Here is a 22,093-nt window from a genome sequence, read left to right on the forward strand (position 1 = left end):
CAATGGAAACACTGAAAAATAAGAGGCATCTATGCAATTCTAGAAGGGAGACCTTAAAAGTGACCAGGCTTGGAGTATCCTTGCCTACCTACTCTGGACTAAACAGACGTGGAGAAAAGTCCTACAGGGAGAAGGGTTAGAGGATTAGAGATCACAGCATCATAAAACAGAGGTTTTGGTGAGGGAAGTATCTGGAAGACCAAGGGCAGAGCTAGGAAGTATAGTTTCATCCCCAAAGGACCCCTGCACAGGGCTCAGCTCCTCCTGGGGCTCTTCCCTCAGATCATAAAGTTAGTCCTATGACTGTACATACAGGTTCACATTTCCCCCTTGAACTCCCTGTAGCTCTTCCAGCCCTTCAGAAGAGTCTTGATATAACTATACAAACTTGTCTAGTTTTGGTTCGGGGAACAGGGGGGTGGGGTGGTAAGACGGAGTATGGGCTGCCCTACAGTTGCTCCCTTGTCCTTGTGGAGGGAGCAGTATGCTGGTGAGGGAACTCTTGTGTGTCCAGGAGTTCCAGATAGTGAGCGGATAAAGAACTCACAGTGGAATGGGGGTGGAAGGCAGATGACTCACAGATATTACAGAGAAAAGCTGAGCCTGGTGGGGGCGGTGGAGGCAGGGAGGACGGACGCTTCTATCATATAGGTGCACTCACGTACACACAAATTACCATCAGACAATCAAGGTGGCCGTGAACTGAATTGATTTGGATAAGATTTATTGATCAGATTGTTTTAGAAAACCAACAGCAAAACACTGACAAGGTACATAAATACAGATTGGACATTTTAGGGTAAATTCACTATATTTCCTACTTGTTTGTTTGTAGGAAACCGAGTAAAGTGGAAAAGCTGTCCTGATCATATGGCATGCACACCAGACTGCAAAAGGACATCCACACTATTTAACAAGACTGTGGCAAATAGCTTTAAAGTAAGGCGAGCATTGTGTGTGGCCCAAGCAAACCCTGTTGGAAGAGCAAAGCTAGGCTCGCCTCTCAAAGACGGTGTCTCAGAAAGAGGCTTCCTTTCTTGCCTAGGTTCTTCCAGGAAACTCGTCATTGGCAGGTGCTTTTCCAGGGAGATGCCTGTGCTCTCCCTGTGCAGACTGTGCACAAGGAAGTGGCTTTAGAGAGTGTTTTCTAATACCTCCTTTACATTCTAAATGTGTAACTGGTAAAACAACAATTACTACCGCTTGGTGAAATTTGTTTTTGTTTTTGTTTTTTCTGAAAACTGCCTCTGACTCACCTGTACACTGACTAAGCAGGGCCTTTAAAAAACTTACAAAAAGTTTTTTTTTTTCCAAATTAAAAACATGAAAATTACACTAGAAAGATGGAACTACCTTTGAAGCACAACTCAGAACTTCTGTTCATAATGCCACACTAGGGAAGAGGCCGCTTTTGGCTGAATCCAACGACCTTACAAGGGAAAGGCCATGGCTGGGCAGGATCTGGTGGCAATGCACACGGAGGTCCCAGAACTCTGTCGAGCCTACCTCAGGCCCTGCGAGTATGCCTGGTGTTCAAGGCATTTGGAGAACCAAAGCAATTTCAGCTAACAGGGACCAGTTTTTAGAGTGGAGCTTATGATCAGAGGACCATAAACCCTCATCCATCCTAGAGCTCAATGCCAGCAAAATTTTTAAAAAATACAAAAAATAAAGGAAAATGGGTTTTTGTGCTACATCAGAATGCTGGCAGGTAGACAGTTCAGTACCCTGTGCCACTTTCTAAACATCTGTAAGACCAAACAAAAAACAAATCGGTTTTACAGACTACTAAGACCAGCACAGTCTTAGAGGATCATTCAACCTTTCCTACAGGCCAAGCTGTGGAAAACGGCAGAGCCACGGCTCTTGCAAGATTAGAGGAAAAGCAAGTATTTGTTAAGAGCCAGATAAACATGTTCAAATAATGGAATTTCCTCTGTGTCGCACACAGCTTTCTCTTCCCATAGATACTAAGAGTTCTTTGGTAGTTAGAGAAGAGATGGCCTAGAGCTCAGGGCAGGAGATGATGCTGAAGAGTTACATCTAAACAGGATTACCACCTGTGGTTCCTAAGTTCAGCGTTCTAATTGTTCAGACTGACTGATTACAGGCAATCAGCTGCTTAAATGGTCACTGGTTGCCAGCTCCTCCCTGATTGTTCCTTTTCCTTTTCTAACTACTCATTAGCCCCATTCTAAGGAAAAAGAGGGAAATGATAGGGAGGAAAAAGAAATAAAAATGAATTGATTGTTTGATGGAAAAATGGATTCACTGATTATCTATGGAGTTCAATGATCTGTGCTTTACTCTTGATACTCTGGATAACCAGAGGTTACTCTTAAGATAATTTTTGCTTAAAAATGTTAATATGCTTATTATACTTTAAAATCTAGCTAAGTAAGAGCGTGAATGGCTTAAAGCAAATTTTTACATCATATCATTATGGACCTGATAAAAGGAGATTCTGCCAATGGAAAGCTTTTCTTCTAGCCTGGGAAGGATAGTTAAGATTTCAATCTATTCTGTATTGGTTTATAGTTTTTCCAAGATGTGGAAAGTATTAAATGTGGAAAGCATCATTTTCTTCATTTAAATTAGTGTATGCATGGGAGAACTAATCATATTGAATGCTAGGTTAAAATTCTCCATTTAGGAAATTCCTTACAGATGAACTTCCTTGTTCTTGGGCAACAAAATGTAAGACATGCAAACATGAGATAGTACAAAAATGACGGGAAAAAAAGTTCAGCTCTAACAAACTGAAGGAACAATGAGACTCTAAGAGCTGGAGTAAGAAAACATGGGCTTGAAAATCCAGCTTTACCATGAGTTGGCTTAAGCCAGCCGATCACACCTAAAATTCTTGGCATAATTTGACTCTAAAGTAATGAGCTAGCTTCCCCAGGACAGACACAAAAAAGTAGTCTACCTGCTTTATAGTTACACCCTATATATAATATGTATATATCCATATGTTTCTATATATTGCACTTAAATTTACAGGACTGTAGTAAGACGGCTGGGAGTACCTCAAAGAGGCAGAGAAGCAGCAGGCATAAACTTTCCTAAATCAAGTAAACAGTGTCAGGAATTCCGAGTGCTGGTTTTAGGTATACTGAATGCCTGATGACCCCTACCTAACTAGTTATCTACACTTCGTCATTCACACAGTCTCATTTGGCATCCAGAACATGTGCATGTGTGTGGTTCTATAGCACTCAGTGCTGGTCATACCACATCATTTTTACTAGTGTTATATTAAAAGAAGACACTTTAGACCAAGGATATATACTTTTTTGAAAATAACACACACAGGTCTTTGATGTCAGGCCTCCAAAGCCTACCTCAAAGACGACTACCCTCAGAAGGCTCAACAAAGGATGCCAGCAAGTGTGGCTGGAAGAGACCCCATCTCTCTTCACCTCTCTGGTGTAGCAGGGCTAGAGACTCACTTCTCTCCTGAGGACCATGAAAGTCTAAGCACAGAGGCTGAGCATTCAGTCTTTGGTCCCTGTATAAATCCGGGACAAGAATCCTCTTGCCACCCTAGACAGCCTGGCTAGTTCAATCTGGGATATATTTCCCGCAAATATCCAGAGGCAGGCTGACGTCATGCAGAAAAGCTCTGCTCTGGTCTGACGGAGTTGCTCAGGCTGACTTACCCTGGGAGAGCTCGGAGGAGCAAGCCAGGCAGTGGGTGCGGGAGGTTAGGTGCTACACAGACTGCTAATGGTGAGACGTGGGGGGATGGGCCCTAGAGGAGCTGCTCCTTCTCCTGCCTCTCTCCCACATCCCTCACTCCCCAGAAAGGACCCAAGTTCACAGATGCATGGCTATTGTAAGACTTTGCAGAATACAGGCTCCATCAACTCAACCCATCACAGAGGGGATGGTATGATAAGGCTTAGGAATTAGGAGCACACGTCTAGAGGCTGCGGTTTTCTCACTCCCAGAACTGAATACCAGATGGTAACTTTTTAACCATAGCTCAAAGGTAATTTCAAATCCACACAAAAGCTGAAGAGATCCCTTCTGAGATGAAGGAAAAAGAAGAACTTTAAAAGCTAGGTGAAAAAGAGGCACTTAAAGGAAAGATGTGTCCCCACTCTCCCACACGAGTCTCCTGCTGCCAGGCGGCCCCGGGAGGACGCTGCCCTTGCGCGCCTTCAGCACCTTGAATACACCTGCGGCTTACACATGCGCATGGCGAGCCTCTTGCTCAGCTCCCCTAGCAGCCTGATAGCGAAGCAAGTGAAAATGTATGTCATTCTTCTTTTTAGAATTAAAAAAAAAAAAAAAAAATCAAACCAGAATGAAAATTTCACACCAAAAAAAAAAAAAAAAAAAAAAAGAATGCTACTCAGTTTTATTCCTTCCTCGTGCTAGTTTTTAAATGATACTTGGTTCTTCAGGAAGGATGACCTGTGGCTTCACCCCCAAGACCTTTTATCCAATTACTAGACAATTATTCACAGCACCATGCACAATAAAGCAGACAGAAAAGAAGGCAACAAGCTAAGGGAAAAATCAAGGACCAGCTGCCTGAGAAAATGGCAGGTACCTACCTGGTCCAGAGATTAGAAAAGAAAATGGCCACGATGACAGCCAAAGACCAGCAGAAGCCAAGTTCACAAGCTCAGAGGATGCAGGCTTCCCCTGCCTGACTTTTCTCTGGCCTCTCTCCGGAGCTTGCGTTCACATTACACGGCATTTACACCACATGTTTAGGGTCTACAAGTCTTCGTGAAGAAGTCAAAGAGATATTTAAAACCGTTAATAAGCAGAAGAGTTTCAAAACTGCCAGAATGAAGAACTTTTGGCCACCACAGGTTTTTCTATTTGAAACATTCTTGGTGCCATAATTTCGAAGAGCAACAACGAACAGCACGACCACGACACACACACACAAGTCCTTTGACAAAGCCAGCTCTAACCAGTGCTGGCACCATGAAGATGAGAAAGAAACCACTAACCAAGAGTTGCTGGGCTGCTTAACCTTCCTTCAAAGCTAAAGGGTAGCTGTGAGTATCTATGCAACAAGATGGTAACCACTGCTGCCGTCAGATCCAGCTACTACTCAATTAGACACATCTTGAAAACACTCAGTGAAACATCTAGGTTCAAGTGTAACCTTCGAGATTCTCAAGGTTAGCCTTCTCAATCGATCCCCTAAACCTGTGGTTGTTGCTGTTGCTAGATGTAAAAATTCTTTAATTTCATGTTTGTTTATGTTGATGATGTTTTCATTTCTGGAAGATTGTATGACATGGAACTTCAGAATTCCTTTCAAAAGGAATCTGTCTTGATTGAAAATGTTGCTAAGGTACTTTCGGACTTTCCCTTAACTCCACCGAGAAGGAAGAGGGAATATGTGAGGTCATGTGCATGTAATAGGGCAGGAGAAATAGAAGCAAAGAAGAAGCACATGGGAAAGTGAGATGTCCATAAACTGAAAAACCAATTTACAGAAAGGCATCTGATGTATTTTCTAAATAAGGCCTTGATCAGGGTAACCAATCCTTTTTGTAGCACATTCTACACTGCTCATAAATAAAGGAGTCTTTTTAAATTAACATTTCCAGTATCAATGAACAGTCCAGAAATCCTCATTTCAAGCGTTCGATGAGTCCCTGTGTGAGTCCAAGGTGCAGAAGCTGTGTTCGGGAGAGGTTTGCAAGGTTAGGGAAGGCCGCAAGCAGCTTCTCCCATGCCAGTTCCAGCAGGCTAGGTACCACCAGCCAGATCTTAAACAGTGACCCAGTCCGTTTGTTTTCATGGATGTTCACCACTCCTCCATGAATGTACATGCAACCAGCCTATGAGTAGTCAAAAGAGGACAAATTCAAATGAGAGAGAAACAGACACAAGGCTGAAGACTCAGTGGGGAAAGAGTACAGTAGATGGAATCAAGAAGAAACAAGAATTCCTCACTGATTCCAATATCATGTGGAGATCAAGAGGGTTTAAATAATTAACGAATTACTAAGGGAAAAACTATATATATATGAATTTTTTTTACATCAACAAACAATTTCACTATTAACTAATATTAAACTAAGGCTATATTAAGTATCCAAGGTGCCAAATACTGGGAATACAAAGATGAAAATAAAGGCCTTCGCCTTCAAGAAACCAGTGGGATCTTCAATAATATGGTGTCAAGGAAGTAAAACTATTCCGCCCTTCCAGGAAACACCTTTGACGTCACGGTCAGGGCCAGAATGCCACAGGTACCATTTCTCTTACATTGATGTTATTCTCTCAAATTTGGGTGTGATGAATTTTCTCCTCTTTTCTCAGAGGAGGGCCTAGCTTTGGGAAGGAGGTTGGTGTGCCTATATCCGGGTTTTTTTCTTGCTAGTATCTCTAAAAAGATTTCCTTATCATCTGTAACTACATAAGGAAGGTATGAAAATCAAAACTTACTGGTGTAACAGCTGCACAGTGAAAATAAACTGGCTCGGGCATGGTAGCTGGGAGCTTCACCCACTGGAAAGTCTGCAGATTCAACTTCCAGATATCGCCCAGGATCACCTCTCCATTATAGCCCCCACAAATGAATACATCTATGAAGAAAAGAGAAAGCAAAGATCACATCAAGGAAAAGAGCCAAAGCTACGGAGTGTTTTATAGTAGATCACACAGCCAGCTGACATGTGACAGTGAAGTGGACTGCCCCATGACACAGAGGACTTCTGCTGTGCAGTCTCTCATGCTGTTGTCTTGCTCCTCAACAGAACTGAGACAGTATATCGGGGTCTTCAGTGGGACTAAGGATGCAAACCTCTAAGGAGTCTTCATGTCAAAGTTTCCAAATTCAAACACATACCTACAGATTCCAGGCACGGAAAGTGAATGAACAAGGGGGTCTAGGGAAGATAAACAGAAGTCTCAGGAAAACAGACAGGAATGCTCATGCTCTAAAAGTGGTGACAACTATGCAGCTCTAGCTGTTTGACACCATAAGAGACTTAAGGTTGGCAAGTGCCGGACTGTCTATTTTTTTCAAGGCAAGGTAGAAATCTGGGTATGTTTTTAAAGATGAAACATTTTGTGAGCCGGGCATGGTGGCTCATGCCTGCAATCCCAGCACTTTGGGAGGTTGGGGTAGGTGGATCACGAGGTCAGGAGTTCAAAACCAGCCTGACCAACATGGTGAAACCCCGTCTCTAAAAAAATACAAAAATTAGCTGGGCGAGTGGTGCACGCCTGTAGTCCCAGCTACTCAGGAAGCTGAGGCAGGAGAATCGCTTGAACCCAGGAAGCGGAGGTTGCAGCGAGCTGAGATCATACCACTGCACTCCAGCCTGGGTGACAGTGAGACTCTGTCTCAAAAAAAAGGGAAACATTTTGATTTTTTAGTTTTGGCTACTAATTTTTTTTTTTAAGACAAGGTCTCACTATGTTGTCCAGGCTGGTCTTGAACTCCTGGGCTCAAGTGATCCTCCCACTTCAGCCTCCCAAAGAGCTAGGATTATAGGCATGAGCCACCACAGCTGGCCTAAAAAAATTTTTTAATATACACATAAGCCAAACAAAACACATATGCAGGCCACCAGTTTGCAAACTCTTCTTTAAATAAGGTCCTGGAAAGAATAAACATTTATCTGCCCATAGAGACAAAAGTCTCCAGGTAGATTTAACCTGAGGAGGAACATTCACTGCAATGCTCAGTTTAGGAACACAAAAGAGGCTCTTCCAAGCTTTCAGAGAAAAGAGGACAAACTGAAGCTCTGTTTGAGCTGTACAGTTATTACGAATAACTTTCCCAAAATGAAAGGTGTGGGTTTTCTGGTAAAATCAGTTATAACTAATTAGACAACTTGTAACAAAGGCTACGCGAACCTTAAAATGAAATGTGGAGAACTAAGGTTGAATTCTATTTGTACGCTGCTTGGCCTTAAAGAAGTAAGTGAATAAATTTCCTAACTCAGGTCTAGACCAAGTTTAAGCCAATATGTAAGCTATAAAATGCACTGGCAACTTTTTTGGCTAGGATTCAAGGAAAACTTTAAAGTACAGTTCCATTCTCAGAGAGAGAAATGTGAACAATGTCGCTATCTATAAATCTCATTCAGAAAGCAAAGCATAATAGAAAATCCTTCTGTACTAGAGATGGCAGAACAATCCTAGTTATATCTGAACTAAGTTGCTGAAAGCTTACAGGCTATCTAACTCATACATACTTTCCTTTCAGAAAGAAATTTCAGAGCTATAGCAAACAATGAAGTAAGTTATAAATTAAAAGACAGGAAGGTTACCCAGAGAGGAGTCACTTATCACATTTAGTTAAAGTGGCTGCAGCTGCTTTCTGAAGCTATACAATGCTTTAGTTGTAATATGGCCAAAGAATGAGCTAAGAGTTCCATTTGGCATCAGAGAGAGAACAGAATCAACTCTATGAAATACCACTCTAAAGGAGTTATTACAATTTTAATACAATGTTCGCTGAGGTCTCCACAGTATAAACAGTGGAGATTATTAGTATTAGCTACCATAACCACAGACATCTGCTGAGGTGTGGGGTGCTGAAGTGGTACAATAAAACTTATTTATCACCATTTTTTGAGTTCTCTTATAACTGAGGGACCCAAACATCATACTAGTTTACATTATGAAAATGGCTGAGAGAGGCATAACTATGAATTTCCCTATAACTTTCTCAAAGTTATGAGCCTCTTTGAGGGGCTATCATTAGGAAATAAGATGTTTTCAGAAGACACAATTACAGAAATGGAAGCAACATGTTATTTAGAATCCTTACCATTTTTTATTTGAACACAACTGTGACACCTTCGGGCTGCAGGAAAGCCTGCCAAACACACAAACACAGAAGTCCCATTATTTACAGAAGGACTGGGAATCACACTGATATAACACAGTGAAAGAGACACTATCCGAAACTCAAAACAATCCCTTTGTTACATGGGATCAAGCTAACATTAACTAGTCCTTCCACTCCCTCCTTAATTCAAAAGCCTTCAGAAATCTCATCATAACAGTACAATGCTAAGGTGCCAGAAACAAAAGGTAAAGGACAGGAGTTGCTAGTGGCTTTCCCAAGCCATTTTACCCACAAGGAGGTAGGTAGATCTTTATTATTTTTTTATTTAATTTAGACAGAGTCTCACTCTGTTGCCCAGGCTGGAGTGCAGCGACACAATCTCGGCTCACTGCAGCCTCTGCTTCCTGGGCTCAAGTGATCCTCCCACTTCAGCCTCCTCAATATCTGGGACTACAGGTGCACGCCACCACACCCAGCTAATTTTTTGTAATGTTAGTGGAGACAGGGTTTTGCCATGTTGCCCAGGCTGATGTCTAACTCCTGGGCTCAAATGATCCGCCTGCCTTAGACTCCCAAAGTGCTGGGATTATAGGCATGAGCCACCACACTCAGCTGGTAGGTCTTTATTTAAGCTCCAATTTCTTATATCACCCATACTTCCCAGCTTCTGCCAAATAATTCAACAATCCCATTAAAAGCCTCTTTGTTCAATTGCTAAGGAAAAATTATTGTGTTTTTATTATTATTATTTGAGATGGAGTCTTGCTCTCTGTCTCTCAGGCAGGACTGCAGTGGTGCAATCTTGGCTCACTGCAATCTCCGCCTCCTGGGTTCAAATGATTCTCCTGCCTCAGCCTCCCAAGTAGCTGGGATTACAGGTACATGCCACCACCCCCAGCTAATTTTTACATTTTTAGTAGAGATGCAGTTTCACCATGATGGCCAGTTGGTCTCGAACTCCTGACCTCAAATGATCCACCTGCCTCGGCCTCCAAAAGTGCTGAGATTACAGGTGTGAGACACCATGCCCAGGGCTAAGGAAAAATTATAATTGGGCTAAGGAATACAAGTATTTTCTAATACCAGTTCAACAGATTTTTCTTTTTTTTTTTTGAGATAGGGTCTCATTCAGGTGCCCAAGCTGGAGTGTAGTGGCTCAATCATGGCTAACTATGGCCTCTATTTCCCAGGCTCAGGTGATTCTCCCACCTCCACCTCCTGAGTAGCTGGGACTATAGGTGCACACCACCACACTCAGCATATTTTTTTGTATTTTTTATAGAGACAGGCTCTCATGATGTTGCCCAGGTTGGTCTCAAACTCTTGGGCTTAAGTAATCTGCCCACCTTGGTCTCCCAAAGTGCTGAGATTATAGGCATGAGCCACTGCGCCCAGCCCAACAGATATTTTACTTGACACATAACTCAGTAAAATTACTTTTTCCTTCCAAAATGAGTAAAAGTGTAATATACATTTGTTAAAGATAAATTAATCAATACTTTAAATTTACCTATTTTTTCATGGGGTTTTGTTGCAATTTCCTCCCATGCATTCGTTTCAAGGTTGTATGCATGGATCTTGGAGAAAAAAAAGAACATATACACATACATAAATAATTATAATTTTAGCTAGCCTGAAAATGGATTTTTAAAAAATAGACTTTGTTTTTTAGAGCAGTTTTAGGTTCACAGCAAAACTGAGCAGAAGGTACAGTGATTTTCCATACAGAAAACTGGACTTTTAACAGCAGCAGCCTGTGTAAACATATATTCTTAGTTGAAAAGTCTTTCTTCTTTTCCTTTTTTCTGGTCTTTCCAAATATAAAGGAAAACATTAAATGAGGCAGTTGAAAATTAAATACATATGTGATTTCACTTCTTATTTTTATTTTTTATTTTGAGATGGAGTTTCACTCTATCACCCAGGCTGGAGTATAGTGACACCATCTCGGCTCACTGTGGCCTCCATCTCCCAGGTTCAAGCAATTCTCCTGCCTCAGCCTCCCAAGTAGCTGAGACTATAGGTGCCCGCCACCATGCCCAGCTAATTTTTTGTGTTTTTAATAGAGACGGGGTTTCACCATGTTGGCCACGCTGGTCTTGAACTCCTGACCTCAGGTGATCTACCTGCCTTGGCCTCCCAGAGTGCTGGGATTACAGGGATGAGCTACCACACCTGGCCTACTTTTTAAAATTCACAGAAAAAGTGAAAAAAGGGTTGGAATGAGAAGCTGCCATGCATGTGATTCTTGATTTTCTTCTGTATGTTGTAAGTGTTTGTAAGGGAATGTGGGAATTCAGTTTTGACAAAGCTCAAAGAAGACCATTAAGGTTTCAAGGCAGTCCAGGAGCTCTACAGCCTAATCTAGGTTTCCCCTGAGATATGTGACTATGACATTTTAGAAATGCCACAGGAATGGATGAATAACAGCCCTTCAGAGCTCAGCTTTCTGAAGTTCGTGACGTGCAGCTCTAAACAAGTCTGTTCTTTTTAGATACACAGCAAAGATAATGATAGGGATGTGACATTCTGAGAATGCTGGTTCCAATTCTAATTAGTTGCTCCATTCAAGCTACTATGCCTTCCTTTTAGTCACTTTCCTCATCCAACATAAGGGGATAATTTTCATAAAGTATTTTCAGTGTGTGATAAATAACACCTGTCAACTGAGAGCATATTGGGGCAGAGTTCAACCTTATAAAGCGCATCCAACACAAAATAGGTGTTAATGAGGAAAATGCTCAAAAAATTAAAATATCTAAAGTCACAGAATTATCTTGCTTAGTTGACATATGCCTCTTTCTGTCCTTCTGCCTCTCCCTTTTTTTCTTTTTTAAATACATACCTTGTTTAAGGAATATGCTGTCCAGGAAGTACCACCTCCCAAGATGTAAATCCTCTGCCCATCATGTGCAATTTCATGTCGGTATCTGAAAATACACAATAAAATTAGTTTATAATTAAGTGAAAATGATCTACCTAAGATTTAGCTGTAAGGTTTTTATTACATCATTATTTATAATAATAAATTATTGGAAATAACCCAAGTGCTTAACAATAGTGAATTGGTTATATGACTTACAGAATATACATAAAAGGCTTAGTAAGCAACCAATAACAATGTTGGCACCAGAGGGTGGTTAAGGTATCAAGAACTTTTTGTGTGTTATTACTATTTTTATTATTATTATTTTTTTGAGATGAAGTCTCCCTCTGTCACCAGGCTGCAGTGCAGTGGCAAGATCTCGGCTCACTGCAACCTCCAATCCCTGGTTCAAAGGATTCTCCTGCCTCAAGTAGCTGGGACTACAGGCACGCACCACTACACCCAGCTAATTTTTGTATTTTTAGTAGAGATGGGGTTTCACCATGTTGGCCAGGATGGTCTTGATCTCCTGACCTCATGATCCACTCACCTCAGCCTCCCAAAGTGCTGAGATTACAGGTGTGAGCCACCATGCCCAGCTGTGTCATTATTTTTTTAATCAATTGCATTAAAAATTTATAGATATATAAATATATACAAAAAATAACTATTAGGATATAATCTAAAACATTAAACCTGGTTATTTTTGAATTTAGAATTGGTTTTTTATTTTCTTCATTTTGCTTACTATTTTCTAAATTTTTCTATAATCTTTTGTGGTTATGTAAGTTATTACATAGTTTTAAAAAGTCATCTGCCTACATTTAGAGGCCTTAGACTATGAGTTTGCAAATTAAGATACTTATTTAGCAGAAAATTATGCTACATAGAACTGTAAATATAATATAAAACACCTACCAGAATTTTAGCCAAGCAGTCTAGCTAAAAGCTAAAATAATTTATAATATGTCCATAAAATGTCTCAAAGAAAGCAACCATGTGAAAATACTTTGAAAACTTAATCTATTTCCTTCTTTACCTAAAGGTCTTGTTGCTCAAAAAATGAATTATGTCAAAATCAGTGCAGTAAGAAGCCATCTCTCAAGTCCTCTCATGGTAGTTTTACAATGATCAGTCCACTAACATACTACAATTAAGAAAAATTCTTCCTTAGCACCTATACACTATTTTGTTTAAAGAGGCAACAAAGAGACACAGGGTTAGTCTAAACAGAGTTAATAAAAATGGTTTACTGTCTTTGCTTTCAAATTGGAAGAGAAAAAAAATCTCTTCGGGTCGGGCGCGGTGGCTCAAGCCTGTAATCCCAGCGCTTTGAAAGGCTGACGCGGGTGGATCACGAGGTCTAGAAATCGAGATCATCCTGGTCAACATGGTGAAACCCCATCTATACTAAAAATACAAAAAATTGGCTGGGCATGGTGGCGTGTGCCTGTAATCCCAGCTACTCGGGAGGCTGAGGCAGGAGAATTGCCTGAACCCAGGAGGCGGAGGTTGCGGTGAGCTGAGATTGCGCCATTGCCTGGGTAACAAAAGCAAAACTCCGTCTCAAAAAAAAAAGAAAAAAGAAAAAAAATCTCTTCAAGTGTTTCAGTGAGATTAATTCCAAGAGGCAACTGCTACTAGAAGGCAACTAGAGAGAATCATGTGATGTTTGAGTGTTTAACAGAACATTCATTTAAAATGAATGACCTTTCCATCATTCATCCACCCATCTATCCACATAACCTTCCTTCCATCTATCCAATCATCATTTACTGGGCATCACTGTGGGTATGGCCCTGTGTCCTATACTGAGGATATGTCGGTGAGTGAATGAGCCAAAGAATTCCAATATGCAAGTTAGGAAGGGAAATCAGGTTCAGCATGGTGGCTCACGCCTGTAATCCCAACACCCTGGGAAGCCAAGGTGGGCAGATCGCTTGAGCCTAGGAGTTTGAGAAGTAGCCTGGGCAACATGGTGAGACCTCAACTATATAAAAAAAATTTTTTTTTAAATTAGCTGGACATGGTGGCACAGGTCTGTAGTCCCAGCTACTTGGGGGACTGAGATGGGAGAATGGCTTGAGCCTAGGAGGTCGAGGTTGCAGTGAGCCATGATGATGTCACTGTGCTCCAGCCTAGGTGACAGAGTGAGACCCTTTCTCGGAAAAAAAAAAAAAAAAGGTGAAATCAAAAAGTAACTGGAAAGTAATTGTTTTGCCTGTAATATGAAATCTAGTTATAAATGCTACCACTGGTTTCTTCTTCAAAGTGTTACTATCTTAATGCAGAAAGACTAAGGTATAAGAGGAAATGCCATGGAAAAAATTGTATAGTTTAGAAGGAAGTACTATTTCCTCACCAGAAGAACTTTTTGTACTATAGCCCTTTCTTTACAACCTACCTGAGATCTAACATCCAGCAGCCAGTTAGTTATCCTAACTAGGGCTAAAGGGTTCTTCATATTGCCAGTGCTTTGAAAGAGTCAAATGCTAGCACGAAAGAATGAACCTGCCTTAACCCTAGATCCCCACCTCTCTTCCGGCAGATCACAGGATAGGTTGTTCGGTTTCAGCTGTGTCCACTCTCTGGTATTGAGATCTAACTTGTGCAGGTCTGTGCTGTAAATATAGCCGGTTGTCCCTCCAAAGACATAAAGGGAGCCGTTGATGATGGCCATAGCCTGGATAACAAGGAAAGGTGAGTAAGACTGACTTGTTAACACTTGATTAAAGAATGTAAACTTACCAGGTACCTCCAACTCAGGTTTTATGAAATTCTCTTGTACTTTTTAATCTTTTTAATATATCAGACTCTTAAAGGACTAAAGATTTTAGAGAACCCAGAGATCATTTTAAGAACCTGGAAAACACCTTTAGAAAGGTAAAGCTTTACTCAACTGGAAAGCGAGTCCTACCTGCCAAGATGTTTCTTAAGGGTCCTGGCCAATCAAATAATTTCTAGCCCATGCGCATAAGCATTTCCATTGAAAGCTGCTTCTCTCTATAAGCAGTCTGAAGAAAAATGCTCTCAAGAAGTAGCAGATATGAAAATAGGTCACTACAATCTCCTAAGTAAAAAGCCTAGTCAGGAGTTCAAGGAACTTGACCTTTTCCACTGGACTCTTTTCAGTGTAAGTTTCGGCTATTGTTATATCCACTTCTCAAAATTTACAGGCCTCGCCGGGCGCGGTGGCTCATGCCTGTAATCCCAGCACTTTGGGAGGCTGAGACGGGTGGATCATGAGGTCAAGAGATCAAGACCATCCTGGTCAACACAGTGAAACCCCGTCTCTACTAAAAATATAAAAAATTAGCTGGGCATGGTGGTGTGTGCCTATAATCCCAGCTACTCAGGAGGCTGAGGCAGGAGAATTGCCTGAACCCAGGAGGCGGAAGGTTGCGGTGAGCCGAGATCGCGCCATTGCACTCCAGCCTGGGTAACAAGAGCGAAACTCCATCTCAAAACAAAAACAAAAACACAAATTTACAGGCCTCTAGTGGAAGCAACAGAGTTATCTAGTGTGTGCTCCTTTAAAGTTAGGCTCAGAAGCTGTTTATCAGTACTAATGCCAGCGAGTCAAGACAGGAGCCAAAGCTTGGTTGTTTTAAGCTTAGACTCTCAGAGTCTCTGATGTGTGGTGGGTTGCTCCCTATCTTTCTGGATATAACTTTTCAGACCTAAAGTTTGAAGCACTGGAACCTAAACTAATCTCTGCATAATATATGTTTAGCTCAGACCCACATAAAAATTTCTTAACCAAGTGCTTTCTCATCTACTCAAGAATCACTCTAAAAGTTACCAGGACTCAAATCACAGTGGAGCCCAATCTCTTATTGGGAGTGAGGGTAGGGGTGGAGGTTGGGTTTTAACATTTAAAATAACTTCCATACATATCTATATCCTGAGCTAAATTGAATTAGAAACAGAAAGTTAAAAAAAAAAAAAAGAAAGAAAGAAGAGAAAAGAAGAAAAGAACATGGTAAGTAACCAGATTTAGAAATTATAATTTCACATCAGAACTAAAAATCAAGTACTAATCACAAAGAACACTTCTCCATTAAAATAAAATGGTAACAACTACAAATATTCTAACACCATCCCCAGGCTAGAAAAATATGAACAAATACACCATGATTGGCCATAGATTAGTACCTGTCCATATATACGACTGGGTTTCTTCCCCCGACAGCTGAGTAAAGCCCATCTCTTATACTTCACGTTACACACATGGACGTCATTGCCGTTGCTCTCTCCAAATGGGATGCCGGTACCTCCAAACACTAACAGGTTGTTTCCATGCAGCACAACTGAGGAAGGAGAAGCACAAATTCCATTCACATGATGGCTACCTGCAATGTGTTCCCACATAAACCCATAATATCTGAGAAGCTAACACGTATCTACCTTAATGATCTTATAAGATAGCTCAAACCACTGACATCTAACTACTAGCTGAGCATACCAAATCTAAAAATCTGAAATCTAAAATCCTTCAAAATCCAAAACTTTCTGTGTATCAACAATGATGCTTAAAGGAAATGCTCACTGGAACATGTTGGATTTCAAAGTTTTGGATTTGGGATACTAAGTACAATGCAAATATTTCAAAATAAAAAAAAATTATGAAATGTGAAATACTTTTGGTCCCAAATATTTCAGAGAAGGGATACATAGCCTATACTAGAAAGTTCTGCAGAAAAAGATCTAACTCCACTATACAGGATATATCATATAGTTCACTGCTAGTTACATATGACATTTTCAACACATGTTTATGGAATTCACTAAACACTGTGTACAACAATATTGAGTTCTATGAACTACAGTCTACCCAGTATACCACTGTTGCTAAAGACAGTTAAGTATGCAGCAAAGCAGAGAAAAATGAAGTATCATCTTTGATCTCAGCTTACCGCAGTCTTGATCTCTGGGGCTCAAGTGATCCTCCTGCCTCAGTTTCCCAAGTGGCTGGGACTACAGGTGTGTGCCACCATGCCTAGCTAACTTTTGTATTTTTTTGTAGAGACAAGGTTTTGCTATGTTGACCAGGCTGGTCTTGAACTCCTCTGCTCAAGCAATCTACCCACCTTGGCCTCCCAAAGTGCTGGGATTACAGGTGAGGCACCACATGGTGGTTTGGAACTAAACCCATGATATCTCTGAGGTGTGCCTGTACTTTGCTCAGCAGCTATTAACTGTCATCATCATGAGCCCCATTTGTTGACCTTATACTACATTTTGCCTAGCATATACATGATACTTTATGTTGAACCCTCTAAGATTTTATTAATCCCATTTTACAAGTTAGAAAATTAAAACTAAAACTCACCTGACAAGCAAATCATATACAGCTGAATTCAAACTCTGGACCTAAATAATTTGGAATCACCATGCTATATTATTGCCCTAGTAAAAGCCTATCCAACCGCAGAGCTAAATCACATTACAGTATTATAAATTATTAATGAGGAATATGGGACATTGAACCTGGCTTCTCAGATATTCCATAAAGTCTAGAGTTAAGAACTGCTTGCACTCACGTGACATAGATGCCAGTTCCCGGGGCATGTAGCCATCTGTCCCCATCTGGTGCCATACTCCTGTAGCAAAATGATACCTCCAGAGTTCCCTGAAGAGAGGATAGTCTTCATTATCAGGCCCTCCCGATTCATCATAATCTGGGTTATAACCTCCAAACACATATAGGTTGGTATTATCTGCCACGCAACGATGTCCACTTCGTGCTGGGGGAGGTCTGTGGCCTAGGAGAGAAGAGGACAGTTTTCCACCGGTTGTCCTGCCAGTTAAAAAGTCCAAACAAAATTAGGTAACAACCATTTTAGCCTTAAAAGGGGATCAGGAAAGAATTATAACATGGATATGCTTCTTATTTGTTTAGATTTATAACATGGATATACTTCTTAATAATATTTCTTCACATATAGCACTTAAGATTTTAAGGAGCTAGTCTCTACTATTTCATATGACTACCTTCAGATTTTGATAACTGTAAAAAGCATGATAAATTCAAGAAAATGGCTGACAACTTGAAATTTTCAAGAAAAATAGGAGGAAGTTTTAATAATCCAAAAGCTAACAGGACAAATTTTCTTATTTCCTTAGAGGAGAAAAAACACAGGCCAACTAAATCAAACTGTGAATTAGAGAACTAAATAAATATAATCACGAATATGAATGAGTCATGTATAAATAAAAATACACACACATAAAATCTTTGATTTTTCTGCAAGATATAATTATATACTTAAAGTGAAAACTGGCTGTTAAAGAGTTACAGCAAAATTTTGAATTTAAATAACATTCCAGATATTATGGTGGTTAACAAAGAATCTCCTTATATTTATCTCAGAGAGCGTCTTTCATCCTATTAAGAGGTTTACTAAGAAAAGTTATTTCTACAATTTATATTTGAGTGTTCTGAAGTCTAAATTATGTCAACTAGTTTACTAAAAATTACTTCAAGATTATTTTAGAGTAAAAAAAAAACAAACTCTATAATAATTTTTATCTTTAAAATTTTCATACCAATCTATACAAACCCTTGCCTAACTTCAGAACCAGAGATGCTTAAATATATAATGGGTGGAGTAAGAAGCTACTGTAGTTGTGACCCTACAGAGCAACCCACTTTTACGTGTTGGTAATAGATACTAGTATCAAGATAATACTAGGACAACACTAGACACCTAATAATCATGTTATACGTTTATTACCCACCTAATACAGGCCTTCTATATTTACTTTTTAACATCAAAATCCCACTTTCTAAGGTTATGTTTTTAAACAAGAACTGAAATTGTGCACAGATGGAGAGCAACTAAAAAAGAGTGAATCACTGAGTCACTCAGGTCCAACTCCTCGCCACTCAAGTACCAAGTCATCTGCTCAGCATGTTAGAGCTGTTCTCCTGCTAACCTTGTCCTACCATCAGTTTCTCACACTTCTCTCTGCTAGGAAAGCCCAGAGTCCCTCCCTTACCCCTTGGCCTAGTCTACCTACCTACCCTTCAATCTAGTTGGAAACAGACTTAGGAAATACCTAAGTCTAGTGCAAACAGCCCTTCTCATCAATAAAACCCTGGGACCCTTCCAGTTTAGTACCATACTACTCATATATTAGTGTATACATGTATAATTAATAAGATGATCACACATAACTATGTAAATACACGAATATCAGGCAAACTATAATCAGTTGGCAAATTTACTGAGCTATGATTTACCTTAAATGAAGAACTCAACTTCTCTTTCTAGGACTCTTGAAACAGGAAGTGTGGTGTGGAAGTAAAAATAAAAGCTCCTATAAATGTCTAAGTTTGAATCCCGGTTCTAATTGCTACTTTGAGCCAGTCACTGACCCTTGCATAGTCTCAGATTTCTCATTTGCATATTTGGATACTATTAATGTGCTTCAAACATTTGTTGTTTGTCATGTTGAAATGTTATTGGTTTACACATGTAACTTTCTAGGAGGCTGTGAGCTATCTGAGGGAGGGGGAATACATTTGTATTCACCTATAACCAAGCCTGGGGCACACATTAGACACTAACCAAACTGGGAACCAACTCATTTGGCATTTAATTTTCTCTACCCATTTTGCCAGTTTGTTTTTCTTCTCCAAATAGATGATAAGTTCCTTGAGGGTAAAGATCATGTATGATAATTATCCCGTATCACCTACAACACCTGAAACAGGTGGAGCTCCTAACAGGTACTAGAAGTTGGGCTGACTTTAAGGTCAGGTCAAAGTAAACAGTGACAGGGATGATTAAAACAGTGTTCAACTCTCAGTGGACTTTGATATTACTATGCCTAACAGATATATGGTTTAGGGAATGAGTGTTGCATTATGCAGTGTTCTCAAGACACAAATCCCTCTTTCTAAGAATTAGCAAGACAAATTTAAAGAAGAAATCTAACAGAGTTACTATGGTCAGCAGACAGGAACTCTAAAAATCTCTGTCATTTGCTGTATTGCTTAAAGCAAATAGATAATTTTTAAAGCCGCTTTTGGCCAAATATGAAAAGAAATACAGTCTATTCTACATTTTCTCTAAATGGCTATATAGTAGGTTAAAAGTGTATTGCCAACTATTTCTGTGACAAATATAATTCACAGATTACACAGTTGAGGAGTCTGTGAAATGGTAGTTTCATATTTCTCTACTCACTCATTCAGGTCAAAAATATTGGGCCAGACATGGTGGCTCACACATGTAATCCCAGCAGGTTGGGAGGCTGAGGCAGTTGGATCATCTGAGGTCAGGAGTTCAAGACCAGCCTGGCCAACATGGTGAAAACCCATCTCTTCTAAAAATATAAAAACTAGCTGGCATGGTGGCTGGGAGCTGTAATCCCAGCTACTCGGGAAGCTTAGGCAGGACAATTGCTTGAACCTGGGAGGCAGAGGTTGCAGTGAGCCGAGATTGCGTCACTGCATTCCAGCCTGCGTGACAACAGCAAAACTCCATCTCAAAAAAAAAAAAAGAAAAATTATTATTGGATGATGCCTATGTACTCAGTACCACGTACTGTGGTAGGTGCTGGGACACAATGATAAGGCAATGACTACCTCTGTCCTCAGGAGCTTACAGTATAGCCTGCACAGCACAAGTCAGTAGCCATTCCGTAACACGTGGCTCCTAAGCACTAGAAATGTGAGTGATCCAAACTGAGCTGTGCTTTACATGTAAAATACCCCCTGGATTTCAAAGACTTAGTACCCAAAAGTGAATGTAAAATTATTAGTTTTTATATTGATTAGATGTTGAAATGGTATTTTTTTAAATACTGGGTTAACTAAAAATATTAAAATTAATGTTACCTATTTGTTTTACTTTTTCAAATGTGGGTACTAGAAACATTTTAATTTTGTGGTTCACCTATTTCTGACACAGTGCTGATCCAGCCCAACTGTTGGCTTCTGTTAATAATTTCACAATCTCTGCAAATCACACTGTTGGGTAAAGAGCATCTAATCAATATTTGATAAATATTAAACATCCTGTCAAGGAATCTTATAGCTGGGAGTAAAAAGGCAACTCCTCTTCTCTGTCACCAGTAACTACAGATTTCTTTCTCATATTTATAGCCCAAGAGTGACTAACATATTAAAAAGCCATGTCATTTTGGATAAACCATGGGAATTTGTCTGGGTTAATGCCATGAAGACCAAGTATTAATTTTTATTAGGTGAAATATAGCATAGGCTCCTCGACCTTGACAAAACCGAAATTGGGTTTCAGAGTCTAAAGTAGTTCTTTAAATCCTCCCCCAAATTCTCCATGTGCAAATCCCATTTTCCTAAAAATTACTTACTGCTAATAAAATCTACCATAGAATTGGTTTACCTGATTCAGGAACTCCTACTGGAAAATGTAAAGTAAAAAATTAAAACAGAACCTGTATTCACAGATGAACACTTAATACCCAGAAGGGAACATGAAGCTAAAGGATTATGTACCTATGATGTCTGACCCATCTTCTCTTCCATGTCACAAGGACTTGCTCTTTACCCCAGGGAGCAAGCAAGAACTTACAGTAACCAGAGAAACGGGTTTTAATGTCTAGCCCAAAGGCAGAAAGAAGCTAGCTGTCTGAGATAATGTGACATAAGATTAGGTTGTTTCCAGTGTTTTCACTATTATAAATAATATTGTAATGAAGCTTCCTCTATATATATTTGTAAGCAAATGTATGAGAATTTCTGGGTCAAAGAAATATGCATTTAACATTTTTATAGAAAAAATGATAAATGCAAAAATACAAAACAAAAAAATTTTTATAGATATAATACTGTTATAGGGCCATATTGCTCTCCAAATAGAATGGACCAATTTATACTCCCAGCAATGTATATGCAAGTGCCCACTTCTTCATGCTTTCTTTAAACTTCTCACATTTGTGCCAATCTCATGGTACAAACTGGTGTCAGGTTAATTTCCATTTTCTTGATTTTACCAGTTCACATGTTTATCCGCCCATTTGTATTTCTTCTTTTTGGAACTGCCCGATTGTATCCTTTGTCTATTTTGGATCTATTAAGTTGTCTTCTCACCATTTTGTAATTTTTTTTTTTTCTTTTTCCTTTGAGACAGGGTCTTACTCTGTCACCCAGGCTGAGTGAGACCCTGCAGTAGCATAATCACAGAGCACTGAAGCTTGACCTCTCTTCCTCAAGAGATCCTCCCCCCTCAGCCTCTGGAGTAGCTGGGTCTATAGGCATCAGCCACCACACCAAGCTAATTTTTAAATTTTTTGTAAAGATGAGGTATTACTATGTTGCCCAGGCTGGTCTTGAACTTCTAAGCTCAAATGATCATGCTTCCCCAGCCTTCCAAAGTGCTGGGATCACAGGCATAAGCCACTGAGCCAGACCCCAAATGAATTATGTTTGTTTTTTCCAGGCTGCTCCTTGT

The 22,093-nt window shown here is 40.0% G+C and overlaps 1 protein-coding gene across 5 annotated transcripts in view; it reads right to left on the bottom strand.

Annotated features, from left to right (window-relative positions):
- Positions 1–707: 707 nt before the first annotated feature.
- Positions 708–22,093, bottom strand: part of KLHDC10 (kelch domain containing 10) — a 63,787-nt gene continuing 42,401 nt past the window's right edge. For all 5 annotated transcript variants that reach the window (XM_035254739.3, XM_009003096.5, XM_009003095.5 and 2 more), the window contains 8 exons: positions 17,195–17,416; positions 15,807–15,961; positions 14,186–14,334; positions 11,631–11,715; positions 10,296–10,362; positions 8,765–8,812; positions 6,427–6,566; positions 708–5,816 (listed from right to left, as the gene is read on the bottom strand). In XM_035254739.3, coding sequence (XP_035110630.1) covers positions 5,607–5,816; positions 6,427–6,566; positions 8,765–8,812; positions 10,296–10,362; positions 11,631–11,715; positions 14,186–14,334; positions 15,807–15,961; positions 17,195–17,416 — 1,076 coding nt within the window. In that variant the 3' untranslated portion in view covers positions 708–5,606. The remainder of the gene's footprint in view (positions 5,817–6,426; positions 6,567–8,764; positions 8,813–10,295; positions 10,363–11,630; positions 11,716–14,185; positions 14,335–15,806; positions 15,962–17,194; positions 17,417–22,093) is intronic.

Source organism: Callithrix jacchus, chromosome 11 (genome assembly GCF_049354715.1).
Source record: "Callithrix jacchus isolate 240 chromosome 11, calJac240_pri, whole genome shotgun sequence".
NCBI lineage: Eukaryota > Metazoa > Chordata > Mammalia > Primates > Cebidae > Callithrix > Callithrix jacchus.